At 31.4% G+C, this 12,227-nt stretch overlaps 1 protein-coding gene across 1 annotated transcript in view; it reads left to right on the top strand.

Moving 5' to 3' along the window:
- LOC133328644 (uncharacterized) overlaps window positions 1-9,930 on the top strand; it is a 29,158-nt gene extending 19,228 nt beyond the window's left edge. Inside the window, exons 2-12 of the mRNA XM_061537187.1 lie at window positions 561-636; window positions 935-1,018; window positions 1,656-1,717; window positions 1,989-2,186; window positions 4,117-4,182; window positions 4,305-4,508; window positions 4,580-4,790; window positions 4,857-5,326; window positions 5,381-5,566; window positions 5,641-5,789; window positions 8,193-9,930. Coding sequence (XP_061393171.1) covers window positions 561-636; window positions 935-1,018; window positions 1,656-1,717; window positions 1,989-2,186; window positions 4,117-4,182; window positions 4,305-4,508; window positions 4,580-4,790; window positions 4,857-5,326; window positions 5,381-5,566; window positions 5,641-5,789; window positions 8,193-9,930 — 3,444 coding nt within the window. The remainder of the gene's footprint in view (window positions 1-560; window positions 637-934; window positions 1,019-1,655; window positions 1,718-1,988; window positions 2,187-4,116; window positions 4,183-4,304; window positions 4,509-4,579; window positions 4,791-4,856; window positions 5,327-5,380; window positions 5,567-5,640; window positions 5,790-8,192) is intronic.
- Window positions 9,931-12,227: the final 2,297 nt, after the last annotated feature.

The raw sequence follows: 12,227 nt of genomic DNA, 5'->3' as shown, positions 1-12,227 counted from the left end.
TTATATACCTACTCAACAAGTAACTTAGAGGCACAAGGAATTCCACACATTCCACTTTCATCCATTGTAAACTTGTAAAATAATATTCATTATAATATATATATAATTATATATATTACCCCGTTACATTCAATGAATTAGGCCACCTACATGTAACTGATCCATGTCACCTTAAATACCGTTTTCCACATAATTGCATTTGTCTCAAGTGGCGATATTTATCGATTACATGTTTTGTATTATTTTTTGTTTTGTTTGTTTGTTGTTTTTTATATTCCAAGTCTTTAGTTTCACATTACGTTACAGTTAAATTCCAATGCTGATTATTATTTAAGCGAATAATTTAATACAATAAACTATAAATAAATAATAAATCGCTATATTGATATCAGAAATATCGATTATAAAAAGGGTTTGTGATTTCAATAAAAAAATTAAAATAAAAAAAAATAAAAAAAAAATATAAAAAAAAAAAATTATATAACTCAGAATAAAATGCCTTACCTAATTTTGTTATTTGTTTTTTAATTTTTATTATTTGTTTTCTATTTTCTTTCCAGAACATCTTGGAGAAATTCAATCCTGGCGCCCGACAATTAATCACCGCTGGCAAAGGTTATCTAAAATCATTACATGGTAAGTTTGATGAGATCATTGATTTGAAAATTAAAAATAATATTTATGTAAATTTTTGTGAACAAAAAAAAATATCCTCCTCCCTCTCTTGGCTTCCATATTGCCCGTTAATTATTTTTTAAACGTCCGAACGGGCCATATTTCATTCGTTGTAACACCAATCATTAGTTCGTAAAAAATTTAATAGCCATCTGAGTAACATCTATTGCAACAACAACAAAAACAACAACCACTAATACATTGCCTCATGTTTTTTTCTTCTTGTCTTCTTCTTTTTCTTCTAATTTTTATTATGCAGGTGCTGCAACATCAGCGCGCGTATTCAATGAAGCTTTAGCGAAAATTGCCATGAATGCTCAACACAGTGGAACTGGAGATATAGGTAAGCAATTTTTTTTGAAAACAAAAAAAATGTATTTTGTGATCGGGTTATATTCTGAAAATAGGGAGCTATAAATCTACTCTTTGGAACCCTATTCTAAAAAAAATAAATTCTATTCTACAAAAATTATATTAAAAATTATTATTATTTAATCAATATTAAATTAACCTATTAATAGAGAGACCCTCAATCTCTCTTCAATAAGAGCTTTTCTCTCTCTCTTCAAATTTCCTCCAATAATTTTTTTAGTCTGATATTTGTCCTCCTTATAGAGAGGCCCTCAATCTCTCTTAAGAGAGCATTTTTTACTTTACTTTAAATGATATTTTTTAATAGAGAACCCTCAATCTCTCTTGAGGAGAGCTTCTCTCCCTCTCTCTCTCTTCAAACTTCCTTTAAGAATTTTTTACCCTGATATTTATCCTCCTATTATAAACAACCTCAATCTCGCTTAAGAGAGTCATTTTCTTTATTGTCTCTCTCTCTCTCTCTCTTCAATTTCCCTTTAAAAGAATATGTTTTTTTCCAAACTCCTGTCCAATCCATTCTTCTTCTCCTCCTTCTACTCCTCCCACCTGTCTTTCTAACATCAATCTACGATTGCTGATTCGATTTCTTGATTATTTTCCATTTACAGGTGCGGCTCTGCTCAGCGTTGTCAGTGTCTACAAAGAAATCCAAGAACAGCAAATGAACATTGTAAGTATTTCTAAACAGACAACCAAACATACATACCGATAGACTGACAGACGGACAGACAACCATTCAACCCAACCGATCCGACCAGTCTTATATTGTTGAACGTATTTGGGAAGGGGAAAGTTTTCCAAACAACAAAAATATGTCGAGAATTTCTACATCAATTTGCTTTTATTTTCTATTTGTTCTTGGTTTTCATTTTTCTCTTCCTCTCTCCCCGCTCTCTCTTCCCTCTCACCCATATCGTCTCTTCATTCATTCATGTGTTCAGCTCAAAGCCTTTTATGTGGATCTATTAGTGCCATTAGAAACCAATTTGGAAAAGGATACAAAAGTCGTCCAACACGAACAGAAGAAATTTCTGCAACAGCACAAGGTGCGCATGGAATCGTTCCAGAAGGCCGTCACCACGATGAAGAAACAGCGCAAGAAAAAAGCTAGTCCCGAAAATACGGAAAAGGAATTGAGGGTGAGCCACAAAAAAAAAATAATCATTTTTAATGGAAAATATTGAAATCGATGACTTTTTCTACATCTATCGAAAACTTATTTAAAAAAATTGTTATCGATAACATTGTCTATGCAAAATATTATTATCGAACAGATTATATAATAAGAACAGAGTTATCGAAACAATTTTCTTAAAAAAATTGTTATCGAAACCCTATTCTTTATAAAAATATTGTTATCGAACCAATTTTCCAAATACTATATAGAACATATTGGTATCGATCAGATATTCTATCGATTACATGATAATCAAAGTAATTTTTATCGGAATTTTTGTTATCGTACAAATCTTTTATAGATTTGGGGTTATTGCACATTATTTATCGATAACATTTATCATAAAACAAATTGTTATCGACATACACACTTTATACAAAATTCTGTTATCGACCATAATTTCTTACATATTGTATTGAAAATGTCACTATCGATTTATGGGTATTATCGATTACATATATTATGGGAAATGCCACTATCGATTATATATTATATACAAATTACTGCTATCGGAAAATATTATTATCGTTCGTATTTTTTATTGAAAATGTCATTATCGATAGCATATTTTATAAAAAATATTGTTATCGATTTTTTTTTTAATAATGCTATTGGTCACACATTTTATAAAAACTTTAACATATTTACAAAATTAGAGAAAATAGACCTATCGATTATATTTTATATAGAAAAAATGTTTGTTATCGATCACATATTATTTACAAATTATTTTTATCGAAATAATTTTCTAATTAAAAATAAGTTATCGATTGTATATTAGATAGAAAACGTTGTTATCAATCACATATTATTCCATTGAAATTATGTGTTATCGATAATATTTATGCAGAAATGATTGTTATCGAATATATTTTCTGCAGAAAATAGGATTATCGAAACAATTGTTCTATAGAAAATACTATTATCGATCAGATTTTCTATAGAAATTATTGTTATCGATAGCATTTTCTATAGAAAATATTTTTTATCGGCTATAATGAATCCTGATAAAATTGTTATCGAACATAGTTTACTTAAATAATAATTGAAATCCACCAATCATTCTAAAGAATATGTTATCGAACACAATTTTTATGTTATATTGTTATCGAAAACTTTTCTTTTTCTTTGTTATCGATAGCATTTTCTATAAAGAATATAATTATCAACCGATTTTGTTAACGATAACATTTTATAAAGGAGATATTATCATCGATATCATTTTATACATCAAAAATTGTTACCGAGTGATATTATAGTAACAAAATATTGTTATCGATAAAATTTACTATAGAAAATAGTGTTACGGAGTTCATTTTCTAAAGAAACTATTGTTATCGATAACATTTTCTTTAAAAAAATATTGTTATCGATAACATTTCCAAAAAAATATATTGTTATCGATAACATTTTATATAGAAATATTGTTATCGATAACATTTTGTTTAGTAAATATTGTTATCGATAAAATTGTCCATGTAAAATATTGTTATCGATAGTATTTTCTATAGAAAATATTGTTATAAATGACATATCCGATGGAAAATATAGTTATCGATACCATTTTCTAAAGAATATATTGTTATCGATAACGTTTTTTGTAGAAAATATTGTTATCGATAACATTTCTTGAATAAAATAGTGTTATATTTTTTCTTTAAAAAATATTTTTATCGATATAATTTTTTAAGAAAATATTGTTTCGATAAATTTTTTACAGAAAATATTGTTATCGATGACATTTTCTGTAGAAAATATTGTTTTCGGTAGCATTTTTGCAAAAAAATAATGTTATCGAAATAATTTTCATAACACATTTATCATTAAATAGGTCCCAAATAAATGCTAATTACTTTTCTCTCCTCTCTCTCTCCCCCTCTCTCCCCTTGCAGTCCTTACAAATCTTGGAAGATCAAAAGAAAAAATTGGATGCATTCTGTGAACAAAGCTATAAAAACGTAAGTAAGCCAATGAACCCGAGAACCAGATCATTATGGACTCATTAATATTTCATCCAATTATTATCGATGTTAATTCCGAATAACAATTGTTGTTGTTTGTTTTTGTTGTTTTTTCCCAGGCCATGACTCAAGAACGTCGTCGTTATGGTTTCGTTTTGGAACGTCAGTGTTCAATAGCCAAACACTGGATGGCCTACCACAGCACCGGCAAACAAGTAATTGATAATCATTTGGAAAATTGGCAAGATATTGCAGCATCACGCGAGGTATTGCCCAGCACGGTGTACGATGGTAATTCGCTGCTTGTGGGTAATAAAAGATTGGTATGTTGTTGTTGTGAGGGTTTTTTGTGTTTTGTTGTTGTGTTGCTAATGAGCCAATTTCATGATTGCAGGAACGTCTTAAGGATTCCGAAGATTCCCATGCCAATGGTTCATCATCGAATCTGTTGAAGAAATCACGCAGTGTTGATGCTCCGTTTGGCGATATGCGCAGTCTGCATGAATCGCATATACCGTTTACACAGAACTCTTTGCCACGTGCCAAATCCGATTTCAATTTGAATAGTTCGGCAAATTCGAATGGCATTAGTTCGAATATGCAAGGTATGAAAGGGGGGTCCGCAAAGGGTTAATAAAGGCAATTAATTGTTGAAGAATATTCTTTTTCAGGAAATGATCACACCGACAATGGCCACTGGGATCAACGCACTGTGGTGAAGGCCCTTTATGCTTATATGCCCTCGGGCGAGAATCAATTGCCCTTCGAGGAAGGCGATCGCATTGCCTTGGTGGGTAGCAAAGCCAAAGGTTGGCAATTCGGTGAGAATTTACGTACACAAATGTTCGGTTGGTTCCCGATAGCCTACACCAATGCCGAACTGATGTTGGAGAACAAAATGAAAATGGATAGGGATCGGGATCAGCACAGTGGTCGCAGCGAACGTTTTGAAAATATGCACTATGAACGTCATGGTGGCGGTGGAAATGGCGCCCAATCTATGCGTAACAGCTATCATGAATCATATGCTATGGATTCACAACAGGAAATGGATAGTGATGCCACATATCGTAGACCGGAAAGGGCTGAGGAATCATCGCCGACTCGTATGTTCGGTGACACATATAGGAATCAGAAGAAGGTAAGAGGGATCTCACAAAATTTAAACGTTATATTTAAACCTCTCTTTTTTCAGTATCGTCCCTCGGCATCTGGCAACCCCCGACCTGGACCACCACCCACATTGCCAGCCCCAGTACCCTCCGCCTCGAATGGCGGCCGCATGTTAAATTCATCTCAAAGTTTTTGTGCTCCCAATGGCAGTCAAATGGCCATTGAAAGACGCAAACAAAAATTACAAAATGGCAGCCAAATGAATCATGTAAGTAGGGCCAGGTAGCAACACCTCCCATCTTCCCCCTTTGACATATGCTGATCTGTGAAATTTCTCCCCAGCAATCTTCTATGAATCAAATGAAACCAGCGGCTGCTGCCAAAACTTCATTGCACAGCAGTAATGACAGTGGCTTTGCCAACGAGCCACCACCACAACCGGAAGTGGATTATTCCGATGATGATCAGCCAACTAGTCGGGTACCCATACGGTAAGTAGAGGAGGAGGAGAGGTTTGGGATATTCTTGGCAAAAATCATGTGGTAGAAGAGGACATACGAACCCAAAAAATTCCGCAAAGTAAACATTTTCTATATAAAAAAATTTCAGTTATCGATAACATTTATAATCGAAAATACTTCATAAGGATTATGTTGTTATCGAAAAAAAATTATATAGAAACAATTATGGAACAAAAAAGTTATGATATGGAAACAATTTTCTATATTAAATATTGTTATCGATATATTTTTCTATTGAAAGTAATGTTATCGGAAATAACATTTTTATAGAAAATATTATTATCGGTCTCATTTCCTATGGAAAATCATGTTATCGTTCGAATTTACTGTAGAAAATATTGTTATCCGTCTCATTTTCTATAGAAAATATTGTAATCGATATTTTTTGTAGAAAATATTGTTATTTTCCTTATAAAATATTGTTATCGGAAATATGTTCTACAGAAAACTGCGTTATCGGTTCCTTTTTCTATAGAAAATAATATTATCGATCACATTTCCTGTACAAAATTTTGTTATCGAATATGTTACATTATAATCGAATTTATGTTTTATAGAATTATAGTTATCGTCGTTATCGAACATATTTTCAATAGAAAACATTGTTATCGATAATATTTTCAATAGAAACCATTGTTATCGATCCTATTTTTTATACTAAATTTTGTTATCGATCGAATTTCTGATAGAAATATAGTTATCGAGCATATTTTCAATAGAATATATGTGTTATCGATCATATTTTTTTAGAAAATGTTGTTATCGAACTAATTTTATATACTAACTATTGTTATCAGGCATATTTTCAAAAGGAAATGTAGTTATCGAAGCTATTATCGAATGTATGTTCTATATGAAATACCGTTATCGATCTGATTTTGTACAGAAATTATAGTTATCGAACATATTTTCATTAACAACTGTTGTTATCGATAACTTTTTGTAGAAAGTATGGTTATAGATTGGTTTTTTAATAGTTATCGAACATATTTTCAATAGAATATATTGTTATCGATTATATTTTTTATGGAAAATCTTGTTATCCATAGTTTTTTTCAATAGAAAATATTGTTATCGATCGGCTTTTTCAGTTATCGAACTTATTTCCTACATAAATGTTTATCAATCATTTTTTTCTAATAAATTCATTGTTATCAACCATAACTTCTAAAGAAAACTAAGTTATCGATAAAATTTTTAATATGCATTTTCTTTTCCTATTATGGAAATTACTGTAATCGATAATCGAAAATAGTTTCCATGAAAATTACTGCAATCAATATAATCGATAATTTTGCCATCCGATAATGTTGCTATCGATCACATATTCTATAAAAAATGCTGTTATCGAAAATATTTGCTATGGAAATTACTGCAATCGATTACATAAATTTACTGTTATCGAAAATTTTTGCTATAGAAATTACTGAAACCGATTATATTTTTTTGAGAAAATGTTTGTTATGGTCCGATAAATTTTTAACTGTTATCGATTATCACTTATATATCGAAAATGTTTATATTTCCGATAATATTACTATCGATCACATATTCTACATAAAAATACGGCTATCGAAAATATTTGCTATAAAAAATACTGTTATCGAAAATATTTGCTATAGAAATTGCTGTAATCGATTATATTTTCTTTAGAAATTGTTTGTTATGGTCCAAGAGCTTTGTTATAGATCGATTTTTTGTTGAAAAAAAAAAATTATCGATGAATTTTTAACGGTTATCGATTATCACTTACATAGAAAATGTTTATATTTCCTTCCGATTATATTGCTATCGACGAAATATTCTATAAAAATGCATTTATCGAATATATTTGCTATATAAAAATTACTGTAATCGATAATCGAAAATATTTTAAATAACAATTATTGTAATCGGTTAGATTTTTATTGAGAAATATTTGTTATGGTTCAATATTTCCCTATAAAATATATTTATCGATCGATTTATTTAATTGAAAAAATTATCGATTATTTTTTTAAGATGTTATCGATTATTATTTATATAGAAAATGTTTATATAGGTCATTATTTTTTATTATTATTGCTATGGATTTCCGAATGTCCTCTTCTGCCACACATATTTTTGTTGTTGTTGTATTTAACCCGACTGACCCTTGCATTTGAAATCATTTGCATTATTTTTTGTAAATAACAATTTTTTATTTCAAAATTTCTTTTAATTTTCCCCTGCTTATTTTTTTAATATGAGCTATTCTTTTTGTGTTTTCTTTTTTTATGTTCTGTTTTATTTCGCCCCCTCATCATCACTTTTGTGTTGAACCATACATAACCTCAAAAAACCAAATACATACATCCTGTATCGCCAAAATCCCTTGACCTTAAAATCTCCCAGACGTCGTGCCGACACAAATTCCCATATGTCGACAAATCGTGAAGTGGCCTCCTGGACCTTGAATCGCAATTTCCGTAGCAGCATTGACAGTCAAATCGATGATCGTAGCTTGAAGACCCTGAATCGGAATTCAATGGGTAAAATGCGTTATGACTTGATTGCCAGCGATGATGAGATCCTGCAGGCCTCATCGGGTGGTATTAAGAGGACAAAATCTTTTTGGAAATTTGGTGGAGGACGTAATGAAGATATTTTGGCTGGCATGTCATTGTGGCAACATCGCGATCTGGTGGCCACACCCAATGTCGATGAGTTACGGGATGAGGGTTATCGCACTACCAGCAGTAAAATGGAAAGTGAAAAGGAAATGGAACACGCCGATACAAATACGAACACCAACACCTTGACCACCAAGAGCAATTCGAACCACTCTAATGCCTCTTCGCAGGAGAAGAATGGCACAGGACGTGTACGCAAAGAGAGCATCACCAGCATGGAAATGTACGATGATGATGAGAATATTTATGGTCTGACGCCAATGGTAAGGGAGCCGATGTTAAATCGCAGTGTGGTGAATAATAATTTCACCCCCAAGTCGCGAATGAAAATTATGAAGACGATAGAGATCGATATTGAAAATCCTGGTGAGAATGAGCGGTTGAGTACTATCAAGAGAAATCAAAAGGAATATCGGGAATCGATGAACAATCGTCAATCGATGAATGAATCGGCCTCAAAGCAGAAACAACAAAACACCATGAATAATCATCGCAACTCTGCGGGAGCGGGTGGGGCCAACGGCAAGAACAAATCCGCAGGCAATGCCGCCAACCAACAACAAAATAAAGGGAATTCCGCAAATCAAAATCGCCAGAATCAACAGCATCAGCAGCAGCAGGATATGTTCCATTCCACAGAGAGCGAGGCTGGGGAAAGTGAACTCGACAATGGCACCCTGAAAATGTCCGATGTAAATAATTTCTTCGACAATAATGGCAATGCCATGGGGGTAGGTATGGGTGGCGGAGGTGGGATCATCATGAAAACCGTAAAGCGTAAGGATATTCTCAAGCAGTACTACACCAGTGAAGACGACTCCGATGATCCCGAGATAAAATCTACCAGTTCCGATCCCTATGATTGCATTGTCATCAACGACCACTTGGTGCGTCGTGATGAAAAACAGCGACGAGCCATGCATGCTGCCCTGCAGCAGGAACATCAAATGGAATTCCAGACATTCAGAGCCACCACGACAACCGCAGCCACCACTGCCGCGGGTAACAGGGAAATGTCCTCCTCAAATAATGGCACTTCGAAAAAGAAATCCGAACGCTCCTCCAATCATCATGGCGAAAGGGGGGAACAACGCCAATCCACAAAACAATATCACGATAATGGTCAACAGGATCAACAGATGCGTCAATATGATGACAGTACCCTGAGACGCCATCAATCCCAGTCGGCCCTATCCACACCCACTGCCACGATTTTGCCACGCACCCGTCTAATGAAATCATCGAATATGTCCAGCAGCATGACATTGGAACGTAACTCGGCGAGTAACTCCGCCCAAAAGGCAATGCTACACCAGAGTGAAAGATCGGCGGGAGCGAATGGTAATGTGGGAGGTGGTGGTCCCAGTGCTGCCGATAAACATTATGGCAAAACCTATGGACCGTGGTATGATTTCTGGGATCAACCGGAACAGAGTGTGAAATCAAATAAAATGAAGTAGAAACGATTCGAAAGAAGAAAATCGATAATTATGGTTGGGGTTATCTTCAAGGACAAAACTAATCGACAACAAAAAATGAGGTTAAGGGTAGAGGGAAGTAGAGGCAAATTAGAGAAAGTGTTTATCGAAATAGAAGGATATCGATAACCATTTATCAGATTAAAATTCCAAAGGAAATTTTATTATCGAAATTAAAAAAGAACATGTATTTATCGATTTTCTCATAGATATTTTCGACCATATTTTCTAAGCATTATTATGTTATCGGTCTTTCATTTCGAAGATATTTTCTATAGAAATTGGTGATTTCGATTATATTTTTCATAGAAAATATTGTTATCGAATACATTTTCGGTAGAAAATATTGTTATCGATAATATTTTCTATAGAAAATATTGATATCGATAATACTTTTTATAAATAATCGTGTTATCGATAATATTTTCTATAAGAAATCGTGTTATCGATAATATTTTCTATAAGAAATCGTGTTATCGATAATATTTTCCAGAGAAAATCAGTACCGTTCACTGTAGAAAATATTGTTATCGATACAATTTTCTATGAAAAATATTTTTATCGATAGTATTTTCTGTAGAATATATTGTTATCGATACAATGTTCTAAAGAAAATATTGTTATCGATATTTTTCTATACAAAACATTGTTATCGATAAAAATGTTTATAGAAAATATTGTTATCGATCATATTTTCTATAGAAAATATTGTTATCGATAATATTCTCTGTAGAAACTATTGTTATCGATAATAGTTTCTATAGAACATATTGTTATCGAAAATCTATACCATAGACAATATTATTATCGATAATATTTTCAATAGAAAATCGCGTTATGGAGAATACTTTCTATAGAAAACATTGTTATGGATATTTTCTACAGAAAACTTTGTTATCGATAATATTTTCTATAGAAAACATCGTTATCCATAATATCTCCTATAGAAAACAAAAATATTATCGATAATTTTCTATATAAAATATTGTTATCGATATTTTTTCTATAGAAAATATTATGAAAATACATTTAACGATAAAATTTTGTATATAAATTCATGTTATCGATTACATTTTCTTTAGAAATTATTGTTATCGGTCTCCATTTTAAATGGAAAGTATTTTTTCCATCTTTTTGTGTATTAATAACTGTTATCGTTCTTTCACAAGATAATATTTTTTATAGAAAATATTGTTATCGTTATATATCCTATAGAAAATATTGTTATCGATATATAAAAAATTTTATCGAACTCGTTTTTTATAGAAAATATTGTTATCGATAATTCTTTATATAGAAAGTATTGTTATCGCCCACAAAATAATGTTATCGGTTGGTTGATGTTTAAAAAATATGTTTATCGCTTATCATTTGTACCAGGAACACAACACATGTGTTTATCGATTATCATTTGAAGACAAAATACAGTTATCGGTCATCTTGAGTGTAGAAAATATGGTTATCGATTATCATGACAAAATTCTTTAAGAAATAAAATGTTTTCGGTCATCTTATGTACACAAAATGTTGTTATCGGTGATTGTATGTCATGTTATCGGTCTCTGGCATACAAAATTTTATTATTGAACAAAATATTAATGGCTAAAATACACAAATTTCTGTAATAAATTTATAAAATTCTGACATTTTCTTCTCTCTCTACATTAACCTCAAAGAACAAAAGTCGATTAATGGTTAACTTAAAATTATATAAGGAACTTCTTAGAATTTAGGCACTCTCAGCATTTTCTTACTGGTTGAGAAATTGTTTAGAATCTTTTGAAAACAAATTTTAAAAAGTAGTGCCAAGTTTACATCATAGTATATTAAATTTTTGTTTTAACTCTTCATCTTCTTTTTTCGTTTGTTTGTAAAGAGTCTTATTTTGTGTAAAGTCAGTTTATTATTATACATATACATACATACAAATATACATATAAATTTTTATATATTTTTTTATTATTAATTTTAAGTTGATTGTAATATTTAAGTTATAATTTTACATCTTCTTCGTGTTTTCTTTCATACACATTTTGGTCATTTAAAATACATTTGTGTGTGTATGTGTTTGATCGTGACAACATATAACTCAAGTCTTCCATTTTTTATAAAAATTCTGAAAAAAATATTTCTAAAATATTTTTCTATTCCATTTTTTATTTCTTTTAGCAAAATTGGTGCCTATCGTAATAGATCCCTAGATTTTTAATTCAAATATTATATCTACTTTATCTCCCCCCTCCCCCTGAAAACAAGTATGCTAAATTCCCTGTATTTGT

Source organism: Musca vetustissima, unplaced genomic scaffold (assembly GCF_032173495.1).
Source record: "Musca vetustissima isolate MV318-11 ecotype Yass unplaced genomic scaffold, APGP_CSIRO_Mvet_v1 utg1071, whole genome shotgun sequence".
Taxonomy (NCBI): Eukaryota; Metazoa; Arthropoda; class Insecta; order Diptera; family Muscidae; genus Musca; species Musca vetustissima.
Note: the sequence above shows the minus strand (reverse complement) of the source record. Positions and strands in the feature narration are given on the sequence as shown.